Source organism: Oncorhynchus mykiss, chromosome 9 (genome assembly GCF_013265735.2).
Source record: "Oncorhynchus mykiss isolate Arlee chromosome 9, USDA_OmykA_1.1, whole genome shotgun sequence".
Lineage (NCBI taxonomy): Eukaryota > Metazoa > Chordata > Actinopteri > Salmoniformes > Salmonidae > Oncorhynchus > Oncorhynchus mykiss.
The window spans coordinates 29,331,240-29,353,674 of record NC_048573.1 but is presented as its reverse complement, the minus strand read 5'-3'; the positions used below and the strand labels follow the sequence as shown (position 1 = coordinate 29,353,674).

Genomic DNA, 22,435 nt, shown 5'->3' with positions numbered 1-22,435 from the left:
TAGGCAAAAGCACAAACAGATCTGGGACCAGGCTAGCATCTTAGGTCGATCTAGTCAAAGTGATACAATTCCCGAGAGCAGAACATAGGTTTTTAAGCAAAACATGCATGTGGAGTTGTCATGTTGTGATGGATCACCATCATCAGGTGAGCCTCTGTCCAGTACCATAATGACAGCCTATTATCTCTCACATGTGAGCAATAAATCACATCTCACAGATTTTTTTTTGTTCATAACAAATCTAAAACTATTTTATTTTTGGTGAAAACCTAGACGTGGTATTCTTAAAATATGTCACTTAAATAGTCTATACAACAGACTAAAACAAAATCACTGTAAGCCTACAAAAACCCTTTAAAATTGTTGCGGCTGCTGTTTCACTTGCATGACCATGGGCTCGAGAGGCGGGCTCTCTTAGACCGGAGTTCTCTATCCACCCATCCATACTGTTATATTTCTCATATCCAACATTGAAGTGCTGGAGCACAACAAAATGTGCATGCAGCAGACGCTTGAAGTCAATAATTTTTGCTCACTGACTGATACCCGTCAATTTCGTTGAAAGCTGGATAATAATTTTGCATCAAACAAATGGGGTCATGCAAACTTCTGGAGAATATGAACATGACATTTGGGGAGTGATTTGCAGACATAATATCAAGTTTGTACGGAATGGGTTCCTTTGCATAACCTCATTTCAGTTTATGCATCAGACAAAATAACATAGAAAAGCTGAAATGGAGACATTTACATTGCATGATATGCTCAAAAACTCCACTAATCTTTATAAGATATTATGTGACTTTGGAATCAAGAATGTGTCGGAGTGCGACGATGAAAGCCAGACGCGGCCGGAACCGAAAGGTAACCAAATCCAAATGATAATCATGCATGTGGGGGAAGTTAAATTGACAAAAAGTCATTGTCTAATTGTATATGTATATTATGTATATATTTTAAATCAAAATAAACATGTTTTTAGTGGAGATATTGATGCAAAGTGTTAAAAATGTAGCATGTTTTATTTTTAAGTCATGAAACCGTTTTATTTTAAAGTCATAACACTCCCCCCCGTCTGTTACACAAACCTGCGAAAATGCATTTTGTCCCAAATCATCCATATGACAAAATGTTAGTAATCTTTTTATTGTTATTATTATGCGAACCTGCGCATTGAGAGCGACCCTTTGGACACCCCAAATTATGCATTTACGCGCGGTTGAAATAGCATGCGTTCTTTCGGCTCTTCTGCTTGGATGGAGTGAATATCATTATTTAATTTTTGACATTAATTAATTAACACACGATTACAACTTAGTATCAGGTCAACACGTAGTTGTCTGATAGGCTACAGTAGGTCTTAGTGTTACATTGACTGAAATGATCTCTGAATTCTCATTGAAATTAGGCGGAGCTGATAGGCTATACTATGAATCCAATATTTTGCTAATTCAAACCCCACATTTGCACACATTCTTCCCCTGAGTAATGCAGCCAACCAGAACGGACTCCAACTGAATTACATATTAATTGCCTTTAGCCTACTAACGGTAGTTCTAAAATAATCCTGGATGAGTAAGGAACAAGCATTTATATTTAAAGTTTTTCTCAATTGTGTAAAAGCTATTTTGGGATCTGTGTTGAAACGTAACCTATCTATATATTGGCCTGTAGTACAGCAATGACCAAATGCTAATAGCCTACATTTACAGAACTTCTGGTAATTTTCTTTCCTTTGTACCTGACTTGCATATCTTAGACCACATTCTGCAGAACTTTAAATACAAATGTCATCAGTGGATTTACATTTTTAAAAACTCACTTTTAAGCCTGTGTTTAGGTCACAGAATATTAACACATTGTTTTCATCACAAGAGAATGTGTTCAATAGTGTTCATCAGTAAATGCTACTGCACAACATGCTTACAATCATCTCATCAGTGTCATACCATGTACAATATAGGGAAAGATCTAGGCAGTGGGGCTGTCTAATTATTTTATTTCACAATATTGCAGGTATGCAGAGAATGAAGTTGGGTTACTTCTAAGAAACTTTGCTATACTCCGAAGTCATCATCTCCGACATTGTGCCCTTCCACCTTAGAGCTTTGCTTTAGTGTGCATTGAGGCCTATATATTCATATCAGTTGTGTCTTTCCTCCATTGTATTCGCCTTGCCTTATTTCTACTGTGTATTGTGTTTCTGTGTGCCAATGGAAAGTCAACAAAAACTATGAGCAAACGAGCCTACGTATTGAATACATGCAATTGTGATTGGACCGATTAATGAATCATGCACACAATGTGCTTATTTTTCAGGTAATTTATTTTATCAGTAATATTTGATTTGATGTGTATGAAATTGTTTGGTGAAATGTGCATGAAAGGAGAGTAATTGCCCATAACTCTGTACCTTTGGATAGTTGTACTTCCAATTTTGATCATCATGATTTATTGACAGCAAAGAAAACATTTTGTTTTGTCTGCTTGGATTCAAGAGATAAGTATGATTGCATTAATCTATTTGCAGACACTTGTGTTCTTTTGATGAATGTATTTGCCATTTTGACAGTAAACTATAGTTTTGATGATTGTATTTATGTTTTGAGAAGCCATTTACTTTGTTGCAAAAGGCCACAGAGTTCTGTGTCTTGTGGACTCTGTTTTGAAAATCAGCAACATTATTCAAAAAAATGATTGTACATGATTGAGAAAAAATGTACAGTTGAAGTCGGAAGTTTACATACACTTAGGTTGTAGTCAGTAAAACTCGTTTTTTCAACCACGCCAAAACTATAGTTTGTTAACAAGAAATGTGTGGAAAGTCGGTTAGGACATCTACTGTGTGCATGACACAAGTAATTTTTCCAACCACTGTTTACAGACAGATTATTTCACTTAGAATTCACTGTATCACAATTCCAGTGGGTCAGAGGTTTACATACACTAAGTTGACTGTGCCTTTAAACAGCTTGGAAAATTCCTGAAAATTATGTCATGGCTTTAGAAGCTTCTGATAGGCTAATTGACATCATTTGAGTCAATTGGAGGTGTATCTGTGGATGTATTTCAAGGCCTACCTTCAAACTCAGTGCCTCTTTGCTTGACATCATGGGAAAATCAAAAGAAATCAGCTAAGACCTCAGAAACCAATTGTAGACCTCCACAAGTCTGGTTCATCCTTGGGAGCAATTTCCAAACTCCTGAAGGTACCACGTTCATCTGTACAAGCAATAGTACGCAAGTATAAACACCATGGGACCACACAGCCATCATGCCGCTCAGGAAGGAGACGCGTTCGGTCTCCTAGAGATTAACGTACTTTGGTGCGAAAAGTGCAAATCAATCCCAGAACAACAGCAAAGGACCTTTTGGAGATGCCGGAGGAAGCAGGTACAAAAGTATCTATATCCACAGTAAAACGAGTCTTATATCGACATAGCCTGAAAGGCCGCTCAGCAAGGAAGAAGCCACTGCTCCAAAACCGCCATAACGGTTTGCAACTGCACATGGGGACAAAGATTGTACTTTTTGGAGAAATGTCATCTGGTCGGATGAAACAAAAATAGAACTGTTTGGCCATAATGACCATCGTTATGTTTGTAGGAAAAAGGAGGAGGACTGCAAGCTGAAGAACACCATCCCAACCGTGAAGCACGGGGGTGGCAGCATCATGTTTTTGGGGTGCTTTGCTGCGGGAGGGACTGGTGCACTTCACAAAATAGATGGCAACATGAGGCAAGAAAATGATGTGGATATATTGAAGCAACATCTCAAGACATCAGTCAGGAAGTTAAAGCTTGGTTGCAAATGGGTCTTCCAAATGGACAATGACCCCAAGCATGCTTCCAAAGTTGTGGCTTCCAAAGTTGGACAACAAAGTCAAGGTATTGCAGTGGCCATCACAAAGCCCTGACCTCAATCATATAGGACATTTGTGGAGAGAACTAAAAAACATGTGCAAGCAAGGAGGCCTACAAACCTGACTCAGTTACACCAGCTCTGTCAGGAGGAATGGGTCAAAATTCACCCAACTTATTGTGGGAAGCTTGTGGAAGGCTACCCAAAATGTTTGACCCAAGTTAAACAATTTAAAGGCAATGCTACCAAATACTAATTGAGTGTATGTGAACTTCTGACCCACTGGGAATGTGATGAAAGAAATAAAAGCTGAAAAAAATCATAATCTCTACTACTATTCTGATATTTCACATTCTTAAAATAAAGTGGTGATCCTAACTGACCTGAGACATGGAATTTTTACTAGGATTAAATGTCAGGAATGGTGAAAAACAGTTTAAATGTATTTGGCTAAGGTGTATGTAAACTTCTGACTTCAACTGTATAATAGAATATTTTATAATCGAATTAGGATAAATTAATTTCACCCTCTTTACACAACTAGGGCCATGTCATTGAAAACAGATTGACCTAACAAATTGATTATTTGAAGGTAATGATAATATGGATAATGATGGTGATGATGATCTTAATAATAATGATAATGTTTATGATAATTATTGTCTGATAATATTGATGATAATGATTAAGAAGATGTTGATAATAACGATAACATTGACAATGACAATGAAAACAATGATGAAGCTGATGGTCTTGGTTGATGATGACGTCTGATGATAATGGCAATTATAAGAACAATGATGCTGACTGTCTTTCTCTCCTCCCTATAGATTTGAACCAGACGGTGCGCATCTTCCTCTACTGCCTCATCTTCCTAGTCAGCGTGCTGGGTAACAGCCTGATCATCGCTGTGCTGGTGAGGAACCGCCACATGCGCACAGTCACCAACCTGTTCCTGCTCTCCCTGGCCGCCAGCGACCTGATGCTCTGCCTCTTCTGCATGCCCTTCACCCTCATCCCCAACCTCATGAGGGACTTTGTGTTCGGCTCAGGCATCTGCAAGGTGGCCATGTACTTCATGGGTGAGTCCTGTCGGTGTACTGTACACAGGTCCTGACCTGGGCCCGTATCCACAAAGCGTCTCAGAGTAGGAGTGCTGACCTAGGAACAGTTTTACCTAATAGATCATAAAGAATACGATTCTATGGATAGATCCTAGATCAGCACTCCTACTCTGAGATGCTTTGTGGATACGGGCCCAGGTCTCCATGACCATGTAGTGTGTTTGTCTGTTAGGGATTTCTGTGTTATTGCAATAGGATGTGTTTACATACGCTTGTCATCTTCTGTGCTAAATAGTTAATCGTGGTCTTATCTTGTTATTGTCTACTACACTGCTGTCACTCATTTCAAAGGGTCAAGTAAGGGGAGTGAGTACAGTAGGTTCTGTCCACATAGCCACATACAGAAGATTCCTTTCAGCTTCAGCCACTCACTCACCGACCTACCATGAACACACTGGAGTGGGCTGAAGGCTAATAATGGAGAATCAACAACGAAGCAGATGCCAGAATCCATTGAGCCAATACCACCTCCATTTAGGCTCTGACCTGGTGCCTGGTGTGAAGAGACACCAAATAAAGTAATTTGATGGCTATAGCCGCGGCTGCGTTGCCTTACCGCCACCCAGGCTGTGAACGTACTGGCCCTGCCTCCTGATTTAAGGAGCCATTTATTCTGAGCAGAAAAGGTCCAGGTCACAAGGCAATAAGAGGAAGAAAAATAACATGGGAGAAGAGTGATGTTTGAGACACTTGTCAAAAAACAATAACTTTAGACACTCAGGCATAGAAATATCAATAAAGATATATAGTTGAGGATCCATTCTCTAGAGGCATTTAAAGTCGAGGCTGTACTGTTCTCATGGTTCATATCTTGTTGAAAACATTCCATTTAACTTTATGTCTGGATGTTGTATGGATATATAGGTTCCAGATACAGTAGCTCGATGCATAGCTGTATCTTCAAGTGCTCTTGTAGTTCCAATGTTTTTCAACAATATTTCCTGCCTAGATATTGTATGGATAAATCCTAGGTATATGCATTTGTAGTAGCTGGATTTATTTTTCGTTATTGCCTTTCGGGAACATTTTCTATCGTGGTATTTGTTAGTAGTTAGATAGTTCACACTGTTTGTTCGGGGATCCGTGTGCGGTGAGATCACGGCCACGTCAGTAGAGATGAATAACTCATCTGTCACAGAGTTTAACGTGAAATACACCGGTACATCCACGGTAATGTGCATTTATTTAGATGTGCCGTTGTTACTATTACTCTGTAAGTTTGTTAACTTCCACTGGTTAATCCTGAAGAGTCTATTGATGCACTCGTGCGTCAATCTAAGTAACAATAAATGTAAAAAATCCCCATGAAAATCCATAAATGTACGATTGTTTTGGCACGGGCTGCGTCTCAAACCATTATATCCGCCTATGTCGACCTTCCACGTCTGCGGTCATTATTCACAATTCATTCAGGATTATCTATAATCTAGGCAGCATCCACATTGTAGAAATGTTTAGAAACATATTCTAATCTTATTTACAATAAAAGTGACTCCAAAATGACACAGTACATTGTTTACCATTCATTTCTATTGGGCAGAAAATAGTCTGAAAAACAACCAAAACAAAGAGCTAATGCATCAAACAAATTTGTAGTCACAAGCTTGATGTAGTCATTGCATGTTATGAATATGGGACCAAATACTTAACTTTTTACTACTTTAATATACATAAGTGAATTTGTCCCAATACCTTTCCTCCCCTAAAATAGGGGGACTATGTACAAAAAGTGCTGTCATTTCTAAATGGTTCATCCAATATGGATGAAAATACCCTCAAATTAAAGCTGGCAGTTTGCACTTAACCTCATACTCATTATTTGATTTAAAATCCAAACTTTTGGAGTATAGAGACAAAATAAGAAAAAAAAACTTGCCCATCCCAATAATTATGGAGGGTACTGTTTCTACCCTGATACTTGAAGAATATAATTTAGAAATTCCTCATTAGCTTAGTTCTGTCGGATTCCAACATAACCCAAAATATAAACTTGTTTAATTCCATTGTTTGTAAACAATGTAATTGTAAACAAACACTTTATAGCCTTAAAACACAGTTTACATTATTATGTGGCTATCATGGATGGTCATCCATAACTCTGTCTATGAATTTGAGATTGGTTACATTTCTCCAGCCCTATTCCTCAGCTGTTTACCGAAACAGCGGCAGGGTGTCTGCCTTGCTGTTGTTTGAACTACAGATTATCCCTTGAATTGTGACCTTAACCTGGTCTGGCAAGCCTCCAAATCACAATCACACGAGGCTACATTGAGATTCTACATATCTACGACACTGTTACATATTTCTATATTAATAACTAACATTTTACATACATATTTACTACACTGTACACTGTAAAATATTTAGTTGTACAAAATAATTGCAGTACAACATGCTAATGTAGGCTACATGCTTGTTTGTAATCGATCTATTAATCAGAATCTATACTCGCGTGGTATCAAGGACCGTTATTCGTTGTCATCCCTCCAGGTATCTCGGTGAGTGTCTCTACCTTCAACCTGGTGGCCATTTCTCTGGAGCGCTACAGTGCAATCTGCAACCCCTTGACCTCCCGTACCTGGCAAACCAAGTCCCACGCTGCCAAGGTCATCTCTGCCACCTGGGTGGTGAGCTTCCTGCTCATGCTGCCCTACCCCATCTCCAGCACTCTGGTGCCCTTCACCCGGGTTAACAACAGCACAGGCAACATGTGCCGCCTGGTCTGGCCCAGTGATGTCATCCAGCAGTCCTGGTGAGAGGAGAGATACTTTAGAGATGAGATACTTTTTTCGTCTGCCCACCATCACAAAGAGAGGTTTCAGCCGTTAGGTGATTTTCTCTGTAAATAATGGAGAAGTCTGCTCAAAAGATTAAATTAAATTCATGTCTATTACTTTTTGGGGGTTGAAGTATCTAATTCAGTGATGTTGTTGATCTGTTAGATATATACTTAGCAATGAGGAGGTAGGTCATTGTTGAGCTCAGAAAGCTGTTCTCTGTCAGGTCGGAACACTTTGATATACTGAACGCACACTTACCTGCTTTTGACCAATCTGGTGACCCCATGGACCTGTTGTTCCTCCCAGGTACGTGTCCCTGCTGCTGCTCCTCTTCCTGGTCCCTGGGATCGTGATGATGACAGCCTACGGGCTCATCTCCCTTGAGCTCTACAGGGGCATTAAGTTTGAGATGACCAACAGGAAGTCCAGCAGAGGTACGTTTACCTCAACTGGCCTCTTGAAAACATGCAACTCTGGCCATCATGTCATCTACATTTTGTGGCAACCTTATTGGCAATCATGTACAATTGGCTAATTTTTGGTAAATCCAATTTGTACAGGGACATTATTCATGTCTATGTTTAATATCTCTCGCAGAGATGATTTCCTTATCATTATTATATCCAGCTTTATCATTTGTAATTGTTATTTAGGGAAATACCATTTTCGTTCATGTTCATTTGTATTCATATCTGCTGTTATGATCCATCACAGACAGACAGTGCAGCACGGGCAGCATCAAACCCAGCGACAACGACGGCTGCTACCTCCAGCCTGCCAAGAAGGGCGAGCTTGCCCACCTCCAGAGCCCTCTGTCGACCCACAGCCCTAACGTGACCATCAAAATCAGAGACAGCACGGGCAGCACTAAGTCCACGCTGAGCCGTGTGTGCAGCAACAGCTCCACCTCTAACCTGATGGCTAAGAAGCGCGTGATCCGCATGCTCCTGGTCATCGTCTGTCTCTTCTTGCTCTGCTGGACACCCGTGTTTGCCGCTAATGCCTGGAGGGCCTTTGACCGCCGCTCTGCCGACAAGCTCCTCTCGGGGGCGCCGATATCCTTCATCCACCTGTTGTCGTACACCTCGGCTTGTGTCAACCCCATTATATACTGTTTCATGAATAACCGTTTCCGCCAAGGGATTCTGTCCACCTTCACCTGCTGTAGCTGCCCCAAGGGCGGTGGGGTCAGGAGGGGGGCTGGGAGTAGGATCGGGACGGGAACGGGGAGAGGGGGAGGAAGAGGAGGGATGAGGAGCGGAGAGAACGGGCACACGCCATCCAGTGGTAATAGCACGCGCTTCACATACAGTAGTATCCGTGGCTCCGCTCAGGCTTAGCTTCCTTTGCCATCATCGACCAGTCAGAAGTAGGTAGTGGTCATGAAGACGGGGTGGCCTGTCCAAAGTGTGCCCCCTCCCACCCACTGTACCATGATATTTTGGTCTCTGTTAAGGTCATGCCTTCTTTCCACTTCAAAGTCCCCGTGCCTGTGAGAGTGGACATGTACACTGAGTATACAAACCATTCCATGACCCAGGTGAAAGCTATGATCCCTTATTCAATGTCACCTGTTAAATCTACTCCAATCAGTGTAGATGAAGAGGACAAGGCAGGTTAAAGAATCATTTTTAAGCCTTGAGACATGGATTGTGGCAGTATCACATCCGGAGTCCATAGGGCGGCGCATAATTGGCCGAGCGTCCTCCGAGTTTGGAAGGGTTAGGCCGTCATTGTAAATAAGAATTTGTTCTTAACTGACTTGACTAGTTAAATAAAAGGTTACAGTCCTTTGAATGGGGCATGGTAGTTTCATGTTCAACAGTTTCCCTTGTGTATAAAGACTGGTCCACCACCAAAAGGACATCCAGCCAACTTCACACAACTGTGGGAAGCATCCCTTGGGAACGCTTTCGACACCTTGTAGAGTCCATGCCCCGACAAATTGAGGCTGTCCTGAGTGGAGATGTGGGTGCAACCCAATATTAGGAAGGTTATCCTCATCTTTTTTTTTACACCCCGTGTATGTACTGAGAGGATCCCAGTGAAAGAGTCGATGATAATATTGGCGCCATTGCGAAGACAGGATCATCTAACCATAAGCATGTTGACTTCATGAGACCGAGAAAATCAGCCAGAGTTTTTAACAAGGAGATGATCATACGACTTTAAAAGAACTAACGGTAAACAAACTATAAAAGACTGAGGAACGGTGGCACCTGATTAAAACTCTGACGTATACAGTACCACCCTACATGCTGCATTCACAGGGACCGTGAGAGAACATGGCTAGGTCATGTCTACGGCAAAGAGGATTACGTTCAGTACTGCCCCCCCCCACCCCCCCCACCCAATGAGTACAATCGTCACAGTCCCCCTTTACAGAACCTCTCCATCTCCCCCATGTGCATTCAAAGCGGAATGCCCTTGGATGTACTTCATAACCCCGTGTGTGTGTTCTGCTCCACTCTGCATAAAATTGTCTTCGGATACATTCTTGTCAAGGACTTCAAACCACAGCCCAATGATGACACCACGTTCCCCCAAGACATTTAAAACTTCCCATACCTCTGTGACCTCCTTTTACAGGCAGTGCAACAAATGTGTAAACACTTCCTGACTTAAATCACTGCCATTCCAGGCAGTTGCGCATTATTTTGCGTCCTAGCCTTGTAGCACAGTGCCACGCTCTAAAACAAGTCATTAGCGTACAAAACAGTCGTGTTTTCTCTTTCTTGACCCAGTCAGCGTGCTTTTTCATCGTTGTGCCACATGTAGTACTGTGGGTGACATGACTCGTCGCCTTATCGAGGTGTGGGACTGTGCACCTGTCTGTCCCCCTACATCAAAGAGATGTTTCCCGGCGCTACCTGTCAATCACACCCCACCTGGTCTCTGTTGACTTGGGTTGTAAAATATACTGCAGCGCAAATGTAACATACTGTGTCGTTGTTGTTTTTTTTTACCTTGTTGTCTTGTAGCATTAAGTCCATTTTAATTGTATAGTTTTAGCATTGCTCTCTAAGGTAAATTGCTATCAGACTTGCATTGGAATACATAACCCGAAAAAGGAAATAGAATATTAAAAGTATATAGCGTCTGGTGAGGCCCTTTCAAATCCCTGAGTAAGAAGGTGCCGATGGATTGCACTTACTTACACTGCAAGGGCCAGCGGTTCTTGGAGACGCAGCTCATGAGAAGCATAAACAAACACTCACCTCTGAGCTGGTTCAGAGGCACAGGTTGTACAAACAAATGCAGAGTGGTGTTACTTCACAGACGGACTATTTGCTGTGCTTAAAAGGGGACAATCTGCAGTTGCTCCATCCAGTTTTAGACATTTAAATGAATGATACACCCATTGATTCTTGAAGAATATAACTTGTAGATGCCTCACGAGCTGAGTTCAACTGTCGTACGCCATCAGAACCCAAAATATAAACTTGTTTTGCTCCTTTGTTTGTAAACAATGCAACTGTAAAAAATATAATTAAAAAAACACTATGGCCTCAAAAGCATGGTTACATTTCCCATCCCTGAGATGTTTACCAAATCAGTGGCGGTGTGTCTGCTTAGTTACTGTTCAAACTGCCTGTTTAAGTCAGCCCTTTGAGGATATTACCATGGTTTTTTTTTTTTTGCATACTTGAGGTCCTCGAACATAAAAATACATATAGTTAACGACACATTTAATTTCACACATAATTCTGTCACTTTTTATTTCTTGATTTTTTTTTATGCCAATATTGCAAGTAACATTTTTTTTTAATGACATATGGATTTGAGCATGAACTGGAACTGAAATATGTACAAAAAACTGAAACAAACAGTCCCCTTGTTTTCACGTTATTGCTAAAATGTTACAAACTGCACAGGTTTCTACCATCGGCAACCCTTTAAGCACTGAGTATACTACCACACTGACAGACTGACACTCTGCTTAACATTACTACAACATTACACAGAGAGAGAGAGAGAGTGTGAGAAAGGAGAGAGAGTGTGTGAGAATGGACGTGTGAGGGGGGAAAGAGACTGCAGCAAAGCCAAGCGTACAGAGCTAAGAGTGTAAAGGGATGAGAGGGTAAGTCAAAATGTACGTACACAGACAGAGGAGAGACGGAAAGAAAGAGAGAAGCGTAAAGCACTTCATAGTGCAGCCAGCCAATAGTCTTGGGGAGAATGTCAGGCCGAGTGCAACAGAGGAAAGGCTGCTCCAACACGCCTTTTCATTTATTTACAGCTGCCTCTCGGTCTGTCCTGTTTCGTTTAGCAGTGCATGAGAAATCTACGTTATAAAAAGACATTTGGTATATTAGAGGATACATACATACATACATTGTTCAGAGCTCGTTACAACAACAAAAAACAACAGCTGCTTTTGGAAGAACAAAACAAACCATATGGACTGACCGAAAAATGAAAACCGGTGTGTATACAGTATTTTCAAAAAGCATCACACAAGTTGGAGAATATTTTGTATTTTGCTGGGTGACCTTTTGTTACCATGTTGCTAAAGTTTGCTCAGATAATAAAAAGCCACGTAACAACATTCCACCCCCTGTAGGGGGGAGAGCTGCCTTCCCCTTGTTGAGTGAAACCTGAGGAAGGGGAGCACTGATGCGCTTCTTGACCATAATAGTTGGTTCTCTGGACCCACCCTCTCCTCCTGCTCCAATCCTCCATGCCTCCACTGTTCTATAGAGCACATGTAAACCGTTCAACCAGTGTCATGTTCATTAGGGCACACCGTTGCAAACGTTTCATTCCATTTCCCGCCTACTGAACATGACCCAGCAAAGAGGATCAAAGAGAGATATGAGAATACGCACGACCCTTCCACTGTTTAAGAGATGCAGCGCAATGCCACTTCCTTCCAAACTCACCCGGGCATCAGTGAGAAACGTAAGGAGCAGGCAGGGTGGAGCCCAGAGAGACAACAGAAAGTATCGAAACAGAAATATAATAACACAAGCAGAATGACAGATCGACTGACTGGAGGACGCCTTAGGCATTAGAGAGGCGTTCCCAAACTCACTTTGATATCTAAGAGATAAGCTCGCCTCTACCAGCTGAAACGGGCACAATGAAAACACTGCGCAAAACCCAAACATATTTGGTGACCACCTTATTGACATATCACAATAGAGTAAAGGGTTAAGAAAGGCCAGTAGCATTTCTCTTTGTTGTGTAAAAAAAAAAAGAGTCCATATTAAGGTGATTAGTGACAAAGCTCATGTTGGTTTGATGCTACAAAATGTTCAATTTAGGTTGATACACCCATGCTTTAATTCATTAGAAAAAGTACAACTGTTGCTGGACCGACCTTTTGTAAATTGACAACCCAGGCCAAACTAGGCAGCAAGGGCAATAATGCACTTATTTCTTTGACATAAAATAAGACAAGGGGGGAAACTTTATACCAATAATTTAAAATAATATCAATATTACACTGTTTACATTAACATCAATGGCTGGAAAAATAGAGGGGGGGGGGGGGGGGGGGGGGGGTAATAATCTAAATAGGGAGGGGGAAAAAAAGCATCCCTTAAGTTTGCATTTTTTTTGGGGGGGGGGGGGGGGGAGAAATAGAGCACTTTTTTGTTCCCCATTATTAAAGGGATATGACTGTTAAATGGGTACATGAATGACATTGGCCAGAAATACTTCTTAATTAATAAGCAGACATTCAAGTTAAAGCATCATAGTTCTTCCCGGAAGTATATACAGTTCCACTGTAATACTATGATCAAAGTATTGCCTTTTTCTTTTTTTAATTGTGTTGATCCACATATTATTTCCAACAATGAGAGAGAAACAATCACTTGTTTTATATTTGGATCAAGTCGGAAGACGGCGCGGGACCCAAACAATCTTCAAAGTCCATCTTTACAAGAGCATTGATTGTTTGGAACATAAAACGGTGTACGCATCCACGCACCCACCCACCCAACCACATTTTGAAATGGAGCGAGTCTCACTCACTGTTCCATTGTTAGACTACACAGAGGAGCCAAACACACACTCGCTCTCACACACACACTCACTCTCACACACACACAACCCCCCCCACCACCACACACACACACACACACACACACACACACACAGGCTGGTGAACTAGTGGTCAGGCAGACAAACCCCAAGAGACACGACGACATGACCTGTACAATATTGCTGTACGTTTTTCCAAATACACATATTCAATTACACAGACACACATCTAGAAGGCCTTATTAATTCTAACAGGAGACTTGATCACCATAAATACAGCCGGTGAGTGTGGCTACTTTCAGAAAGCGAGTTTTACAATGTACATGTAATTGTTGTGTAAGGTCAAAAACCACAGGACGTTAGTTAAAAGGCTTTCAGGAGGCCAAACAGAGGAGCTCAAAGCCCTCACAAGACAATGTATCCATGCCAAAATGGAGAAAGCAGGGCACTGTGATAATAAAGTACATCATTTATATAAGTATTGTACTTGTACACTGAACAGAGTTAATATTATTCTTAAAAAGGTCCACAAATCTTCCAGAAGGCTGACAATGTGGTTTTGGAGCAGTGGCAGATGGATTGCATTATGGGTAATATAGTCCAATGAAACAACTTAACAAGTGGTGATAAGACAGACAGACTGTTTTTGCATCACACAGGTTCTTGGAAGTTACGTAAATGGAAAGGGCAGGTCGTTGGAAGGGTATCGGTTCTCTTTGACATTTAAGTTAGCGGTAAGGCCACATCAAATTGGTCTGTCTTTTCTGTTTTCTCAAAACAATGGAAGTTTTAAATACCACGAGAACTATACACAGGAAGACACCAAGGCCTGGTGAGACAGTATACGGACTGACAGATTTCAAGACGTCGTCAGATACTTCTGTGGCGACCAATACATCGGCATGATCTCAACATGGGATATATGACACGATATCTTCTGACTGTGTGCACAGTAATAATATACAGTTCTAAGGCTACCTTTTCAATTTGATGACTAGAATCATAAAATGTATGTGGAAATGAGAAACTATTTTGTAACTGGTAGTGGAAGTCGAGTTTTTTAAAGTTTGAAATACAATGGAAGAATTCTGCAGACTTCGTTATGGCTCCTTGTGTGATGTACAGACATGTAATTTCCGAAGGAAACGTAGCGAGTAGCACACAGAGAGTATTGCAGACAAGGCAGAGGCATTGCTTAAAGCTTTTCTTTTTAAAGACTTCATAAAAACCAATGGAGAATCCAAAATTAGGCCTTCTGAGGTCACTTCATAACACAAACCGAACCTTCGGTTAGGTAAACAAAACAAAAAGAAATCCCCAGACTTTAGTCATTTTTTTTTAAGAGCAAAGTATCAAAAATTTAACGTTCCGTCCAAAAGACCGGGGGGGGGGAGGAGCAGGCGTTTGACGGAGATAAGGGTAGCTATAATACACAAGCCAGGTCGGGATTTGCCCCCCCCCCCCCCAAAAAAAGGCCAAAGCTAGGAGGGTGAGAATAGAAACTATTTGGTAACAAAAGTGTACTATATATTTCATACAAAAAAAGGTATGGAGAAAATGTACCTTTACTAAAGCTTATACGAGATCCTTGGTCCATAAAAACTGTTATCATCATCACGTTTTTATATGTGTCCCTCTATACCCAATCCTCGCTCTCCCTCCAACAACGATACATCTCGCCCCCTTTACAGAAACATACACAAACTAACGCAACATATAAAAACAAAGGAGGAAAAAAATGATCGGAGGGAGGGGAGCACAAAAACTATCCTTTTATGTTAACATTTTATACATGTGGCAGATGCATCGCTGTTGTGGTATCGATTTTCTCACGGCCGACAAAGGCGCTGGTACTCTGAGCCAATAGGAACTTATTCCACAGCTCCAACACCAGAGACAAGATGGTAGCGGTGAGGAGTTCCGCACAGTTTCTCTTATTTCCGTTGGTTGACAACTTTTGACATCGTTCTTTCCTTCGAATTCCTCCTCTTCCTCCCTTTTGTCCGACCAATTTCCTATTTCAGCTTCTTTTCTTGTATCCAAAATCAATATGCAGCACTTTTAGAGAGTCCGTTTACTTTGTAGTCTTTTCTTACCATGTGGTACGTTTTGCTCTCAAGGCATATTGTGTGTATAAGTGTGTGTGTGTGTGTGTGTGTGTTAGGACACCACGGTGGCGGCCGTGGAAGAGGACGTGACTCCTGCGTTGGAGCCGTTGGGGCCGTAGGTGTTGTTAGCGTCGCTGTTGTTAGCGATGTTGCTGCTAGCCGTGAGCAGGCGGTCGCTGCCCGCCCGCAGGATGGCTCCGGCGGCGTTGCAGTGCGGCCGCGGCCCAGGCTCCGGCGTGTAGGTGAAGGTGAGTGTGGTGGAGTAGATGATCCCGTCATTTCGCACCAGCGTGACGGGCACCTGCACCGGCTGCCGCACCCAGCGCCAGCCCTCACGGAAGGCAGAGATGTCGGGCACCACGCACAGCATGCTCTCTGCACACCTGCGGGCGGAGGTAGAGAGAGAAAGAGTCAGAGAGGGTTTCAGCTCTCTAGATTTAATTATATTTATTTGGGTTGACTCCCTCACTCTGTGATACCCTCAGTGTAGACCAAAGGCAAAAGGTAGGTAACGCAATGACCACATGTCAGTTGACAATTAACATGTCGGTTGAGTATTATCTTTCATGGTCCTTCGGGACGGATTAGAACAAAACGACTTAAGTATACCAATGGTTAACATGCTTCCATCAAGCACTATGGGAGGCCCATATATTCCCTCATACCTTACACAGTGTCTGTGCTGTGCCTTAGATCCTGTACAAAAACAGCCCTGTAAAACCTCCCATGATACACACATCACACACAAATGGGTCAAATGGAGACCGTGGCGTTCTCAGTGTACATTGGGACCACTTACACACCACCCTGCAGCCGACAGCCACCTCAACATTTCACTCACAGCATCTCCCAGTAGCGTTTTACAACCAGGATGAATGGCACACTGATAGTCATTGTTTATCACAGGGTAACCATAGAGCTCTTTCATCTGTTCTAAAGACTCTTCCTTCATGGGAGCAGCCATAAGCACTGGGTCGCCAATTAATCTATAAAATTCTACACGAAAAGGAAAAAGTACCTTCGGGGATGTTTGGCATCGCGGGAAGGGTGTACTTTGAAACTGCCAATATCTGAGCCTAAATTAAATTCAATTTTGTTCTGTTAGTACAAATTGGCTCAGAACATTGCTTTGACTTGGATCAAAGCACACCAATGTAAGATGGCATTATTGTATAAACTAGCCAATTACTATGTAAGCTGTCCCCTGGTTTGTCAAAGCGGTAGTCTTTTACAGTTTATAATGGCTAATGAGGTCAGACTGAATCGGGACATCCTCGTTCCCTTTTCAGAAACATATATCTCATGGATAAGGCTCATTAAACGTTTGTAGCAGTTTCAGTTCAAATTGTATTGGTCACATGGTTAGCAGATGTTAATGCAAGAGTAGCGAAATGCTTGTGCTTCTGGTTCTGACAGTGCAGTAATATCTAACAAGTGATCTAACAATTCCCCAACAACTACCTAATGCACACAAATCTAAAAGGGTGAATGAGAATATGAAGATATAAATATATGGATGAGCGATTGCAGAGTGGCATAGGCAAGGTGCATAAGATGGTATAAAATACAGTATATACATATGATATGAGTAATGTCGGACATGTAAACATTATTCAAGTGGCATTATATAAAGTGGCATTGTTTAGTGACTCGTGATCCATTTGTTAAAGTTGCCAGTGATTGGGTTTCCATGTAGGCAGCAGCCTCTGAGTTTGTGATTGCTGTTAGCAGTCTGATGGCCTTGAGATAGAAGCTGTTCTTCAGTCTTTCGGTCCCAGCTTTGATGCACCTGTTCTGACCTCGCCTTCTGGATGGTAGCGGTGTGAACAGGCAGTGGCTCGGGTGGTTGTTGTCTTTGGTTACCTTTTTTTCCTTCCTGTGACATCGAGTGCTATAGGTGTCATGGAGGGCAGGTAGTTTGCCCCCGGTGATGCGCTGTCCAGACCGCACCACCCTCTTGAGAGCCTTGCGGTTGAGGGCGGAGCAGTTGCCGTACCAGGCGGTGATACAGCCTATTTCCATTTTCTCCACTGCTGTCCCTTTGATGTGAATAGGGAGGTGCGATAGTCCAAGATCATCTCCTTTGTTTTATTGACGTTGAGTGAGAGGTTGTTTTCCTGAAACCACACTCCGAGTGCCCTCACCTCCTCATTGCAGCCTGTCTCATCGTTGTTGGTAATCAAGCCAACGACTGTTGTCATCTGAAAACTTGATGATTGAGTTGGAGGCGTGCATGGCCACTCAGTCATGGGTGAAAAGGGAGTACAGGAGGGGGCTGAGCATGCACCCTTGTGGGGCCCCAGTGTTGGGGGTCAGAGGTGGAGATGTTGTTTCCTACCTTCACCACCTGGGGGCAGCCCGTCAGAAAGTCCAGGACCAAATTGCACAGGCGGGGTTGAGGCCTCCACTTTGATGATGAGCTTGGAGGGCACTATGGTGTTGAATGCTGAGCTGTACTCAATGAACAGCATTCTTACATAGGTATTCTTCTTGTCCAGATGGGATAGGGCAGTGTGCAATGTGATGGCGATTGCATCGTCTGTGGACCTGTTAGGGCGGAATGCAAACTGAAGTGGGTCTAGGGTGACAGGTAAGGTGGAGGTGATATGATCCTTGACTAGTCTCTCAAAGCACTTCATGATGACAGAATGGGGTGATAGTCATTCAGTTCAGTTATCTTTGCCTTTTTGGGCATAGGAACCATGGTAGCCATCTTGAAGCATGTGGGTGTTAACTCAAAATGACACAAAGACAAGGTTCCAGTTTAACAAAGTTTACTATACCGTATGAACACCCACAAAGGTAGCCATTACACTCAAGGCCAGGTCCATCAAAGACTAGACTTCCTGCTTCCTTGACTGAGCGATAGCCCCATAATAACAGAAATATAGGGATACATAAAACAAGAACTTAACAGTCTCCCCCTTTTCTTTAAAGACAAATAAAACATCAACAACATATTTAAATGTCCAAGTATTAATCAAATTCCTTACTACAAATGGGTTGTGTGTCAGTTTTTATTTGTATTACTCAAGCTGCCATTTTCCATTACCGAGAGCCTGTAGGGGCACTGGATGCTCATTTTAAGTCAGACAGTCAAGCAAGCTGTTCCTTTGTGGTTGACCACAGAATTCGCTGGATTCTCTGTGCTTGAATAAGTTCCTTGATGCAGAGTCTTTTCTCTGTGACAGACTTGGTTGACTTCACAGCATCAACTAATAAGTAGTTGTAAGTGACACAAACTACAGGTAGAACGTGTCGTTTTGTCTCACCAGTGGTAAGCTCTGAGAACAGAGTTGCAAGAAAGTTGGCATTGTCAATTCCATCCCCAAGAATAAGGGTTTCTCCAGCAAGTCCGCTTCGGACAACCCTTCTGATCCTTTTTGACTGCCAACAGATAGGTGAGAATCTTCCTCCTTCACCCATTAACACAATTAGATGTCCACCTTGTGTGCCTCCATCTGTAAGGTTCCCTAGCGAAGCATCACTGAAGACAACTAGTTTCAAAGAGTCATCTTTTCCAACATGCTGAAACTTTAAAGTCACTTGTCATTTCAGTTTACGAACAACTTTGTTCGCCTCATGGATGTTTTTTACAGTGCCGTGTTTTGTGTTAGATGCCAAGTTGCAACCATCAAACATTACATCAGGTCTACTCTGTCTATCAACCCATAAAATGTGTCCGATCTTTGACATCAATTGATCAGCTTCAATTCCACAGAGAGGGGAATTCCTTTGTACGGCTCTTGAAGGATCCATGTGGATGGGTTGAAGAGTCTTGATATAGCTCTCCTGTTGCATCAGTACTGTTCCAGCAACTGTAATTAACTCTATGCCAACATAACAAAAATGATCATGCTCCTCTCGGCCGACCTAGAAAACAGTTTTGAGGTGTGGAATCACAGTTGTAGCAAAGGTCTGTGAGCCACCCCAGATAGTCAGTAACATGACAGGCACGTACTCCAGTCACATTGCAGTCTTGATCAAGCCAATAGAAGACTGCAGGATCCACTTGTGATATTTTTCCACCTGTATTCAGAATTGTAACCTTGACTTTGTTGTACCAGTAGAGTGATGCATCTGCCAGTCCATACACACACGGAGGTCAGATGTGGATGTCCCTTGACAGCTCTGTTCCCTGCAAAAATGCAGATTTGATGTCTATGGAATTAAGTTTCCATTTTTTTCTGGCAGATCAATGACTCTGAGGCGCATGTCGGTGAGTCTTTTGGGAGTTCTTTAGCAGACAGCTCCTCAAAACCTCTAGCCACTAGACGTGCTTTAGGCACTATTCCAGTTAAGGATTCTTTAAGGGTACACACCCACCTTGTTGAGACACATTTTTGACCAATGTCTTTGACTTCCTCAAACACTCCATTTTTCCTCCAATTAATGAGCTCATCTAGTTTAGCTGAGTCAAATTGATTTTATTTATTTGACCTTTATTTAACTAGGCAAGTCAGTTAAGAACAAATTCTTATTTTCAATGACGGCCTAGGAACAGGGGCAGAACGACAGATTTGTACCTTGTACCTTGGGGATTTGAACTTGCAACCTCCCGGTTACTAGTCCAACGCTCTAACCACTAGGCTACAAGTACATCATCATTTTGAATGGCATTCTGTTTTTCTTGCAATCTTGAGTGATGCACCCTGACAATGATGCCTCCGTGCCTCACAAATATCACCACACCATTTTGACCAATGACTACTCCCGGTCCTTTCCACTCTTGATAGTCAACTCGTTTGTAGTACACATCGCTTCCAGTTTCGTAGTTCTCATCATCATTATTCCCTGAACTGCTGAGTAACTTCTGAAGTCTGTCAACTGTAGCATGTCCGAACTGTTTGTGAAGCTTTAACAATACTTTGTGTTTTTCTTTTGTGTTCATGTTCTCGGTGACTGTCAGAATCTCCGTGCTCCGTGTCAGTCAGAATCTCATTTTTGCATGGACTCTGATGTCTTTGTCCAAAATGTTTACACAATAGTGGCCTGAGGTAGTAAGTTCAAGAGTCACTGGTTGTTTAAACATCACTGCCTTGTCATTTTGTATGTCTAGTACAGCCCCTGCCTTCTTGAGGGAAGCTTCGCTTAATAGTAAGGGGATATCTGTAGGGACCACCTCTGTTTCAATGTGACAGTCTGACCAATGTTTGCTGGTATCTTATCTCTTGGTAGAATGGACAATTCTCCCATCTCCAAATGTGAAAGCTCTGTTGCTTGGTGTGTCAATCATATTGTGTACTTCTTTCATATTTAGTTCACTGACATAGCTATCAAGCCATTTTGCACCACACACTGTCCGTGTGCATGCAGTATCAATCACAGCAGATCCTAAGGATTCAACTATAAACATCTCAGTATCAGAAGCAGATTCATTTTAAAACAGTGTAATATTACACTGCTTTATCTCCGTGTTTGCATTTTCCTCTGTTAGTTTAACTTGTTCATTTTTATGAGGACAGTCTTTAACCCAATGGTAAGTGCTTTGACAAATAGCACATTTTGATCTCCTTTCATATTTGTCCAGTGGATTTGTGCCGGGAAATGGCGCCCTCTTCTGGTTGTCTTGAGAATGTGAATTGTTGGCACCTTTTCTCTGCTGCTCAGTGTAATATGCTGCGTCACTCACTTGCATTCCATATGTTATTGGTGCGACAGACGTCTTTTCACCAAATATTATTTTTAGCGCCGACTTAGATGCAAAAGTCAGCACAGTACAAGCAGTCAAAGCCAACTGTTTCTCCCTACCATCTAGACACGCAGTATCTAGCAACTTGAAGGCTAACACTGCATCCGGGAGAACCATGTCTCTACCATCCAGACAGACAGTATCTAGCAACTTGAAGGCTAACACTGCATCCGGGAGAACCATGTCTCTACCATCCAGACAGACAGTATCTAGCAACTTGAAGGCTAACACTGCATCCGGGAGAACCATGTCTCTACCATCCAGACAGACAGTATCTAGCAACTTGAAAGCTAACACTGCATCCGGGAGAACCATGTCGTACTTGCGCATCTTATTGTACCTCTGTTCGAAATCAATGATGTAGTCCGCCATTGCAACCAAAATATTTCTCGTAACACTGTCAAAGTTTGAATATGCCCCGTAGGCACGGCCTTTCTCTTCTTTAAGAAATACAGAATCCAGTGCTCTGATCAAAGTTCCCATTCCATCATCCTTGTTCAAATCCTCAACGGCTATATCCAGTGCTGTATCTCTCGCTCTTCCCTCCAGCGACAAAACCACTGCAAGTGCTTGCTTTTTCGCGTCCAGATTAGAAACGCGTGTCCAGATTCCAAGTTCATTTTTCAAACTTTCGTACAACCTCTTCTCGTCGAAGCGAGGTGGCACATTGTAGTTATTATCCATCCTCTGCTACCAATGTTAACTCGAAATGACACAACGACAAGGTTCCAGTTTAACAAAGTTCACTATACCGTATGAACACCCACAAAGGTAGCCATTACACTCAAGGCCAGGTCCATCAACGACTAGACTTCCTGCGCATGCGCACTCTTGACTGAGCGATAGCCCCGTAATAACATAAATATAGGGATACATAAA

The 22,435-nt window shown here is 42.2% G+C and overlaps 2 protein-coding genes across 5 annotated transcripts in view; one reads left to right on the top strand and one right to left on the bottom strand.

Annotated features, from left to right (window-relative positions):
- Positions 1-75: 75 nt before the first annotated feature.
- On the top strand, positions 76-9,294 carry LOC110531887 (cholecystokinin receptor type A-like). The gene is made up of 5 exons (XM_021615366.2): positions 76-864; positions 4,692-4,943; positions 7,476-7,737; positions 8,072-8,199; positions 8,480-9,294. Exons 1-5 carry the CDS (start codon positions 738-740, stop codon positions 9,103-9,105), a joined length of 1,395 nt encoding a protein of 464 aa, XP_021471041.2. The 5' UTR covers positions 76-737; the 3' UTR covers positions 9,106-9,294.
- Positions 9,295-13,321: 4,027 nt separating this feature from the next.
- rbpjb (recombination signal binding protein for immunoglobulin kappa J region b) overlaps positions 13,322-22,435 on the bottom strand; it is a 92,227-nt gene continuing 83,113 nt past the window's right edge. For 3 of the 4 annotated variants that reach the window (XM_036987790.1, XM_036987792.1, XM_036987793.1), the window contains one exon: positions 13,322-16,247. In XM_036987790.1, the coding sequence (XP_036843685.1) occupies positions 15,917-16,247 (331 nt within the window). In that variant the 3' untranslated portion in view covers positions 13,322-15,916. The remainder of the gene's footprint in view (positions 16,248-22,435) is intronic. The other variant, XM_036987791.1, reaches the window with a different exon arrangement.

What these genes read in the sequence shown, in the direction of transcription:
- LOC110531887 (XM_021615366.2), top strand. Translation starts at nt 738, where the DNA reads ATGGAGACATTTACATTGCATGATATGCTCAAAAACTCCACTAATCTT. An exon ending in GACGCGGCCGGAACCGAAAG is followed by an intron (nt 865 to 4,691) that starts GTAACCAAATCC and finishes TCCTCCCTATAG; the next exon opens with ATTTGAACCAGACGGTGCGC. An exon ending in GATGTCATCCAGCAGTCCTG is followed by an intron (nt 7,738 to 8,071) that starts GTGAGAGGAGAG and finishes TGTTCCTCCCAG; the next exon opens with GTACGTGTCCCTGCTGCTGC.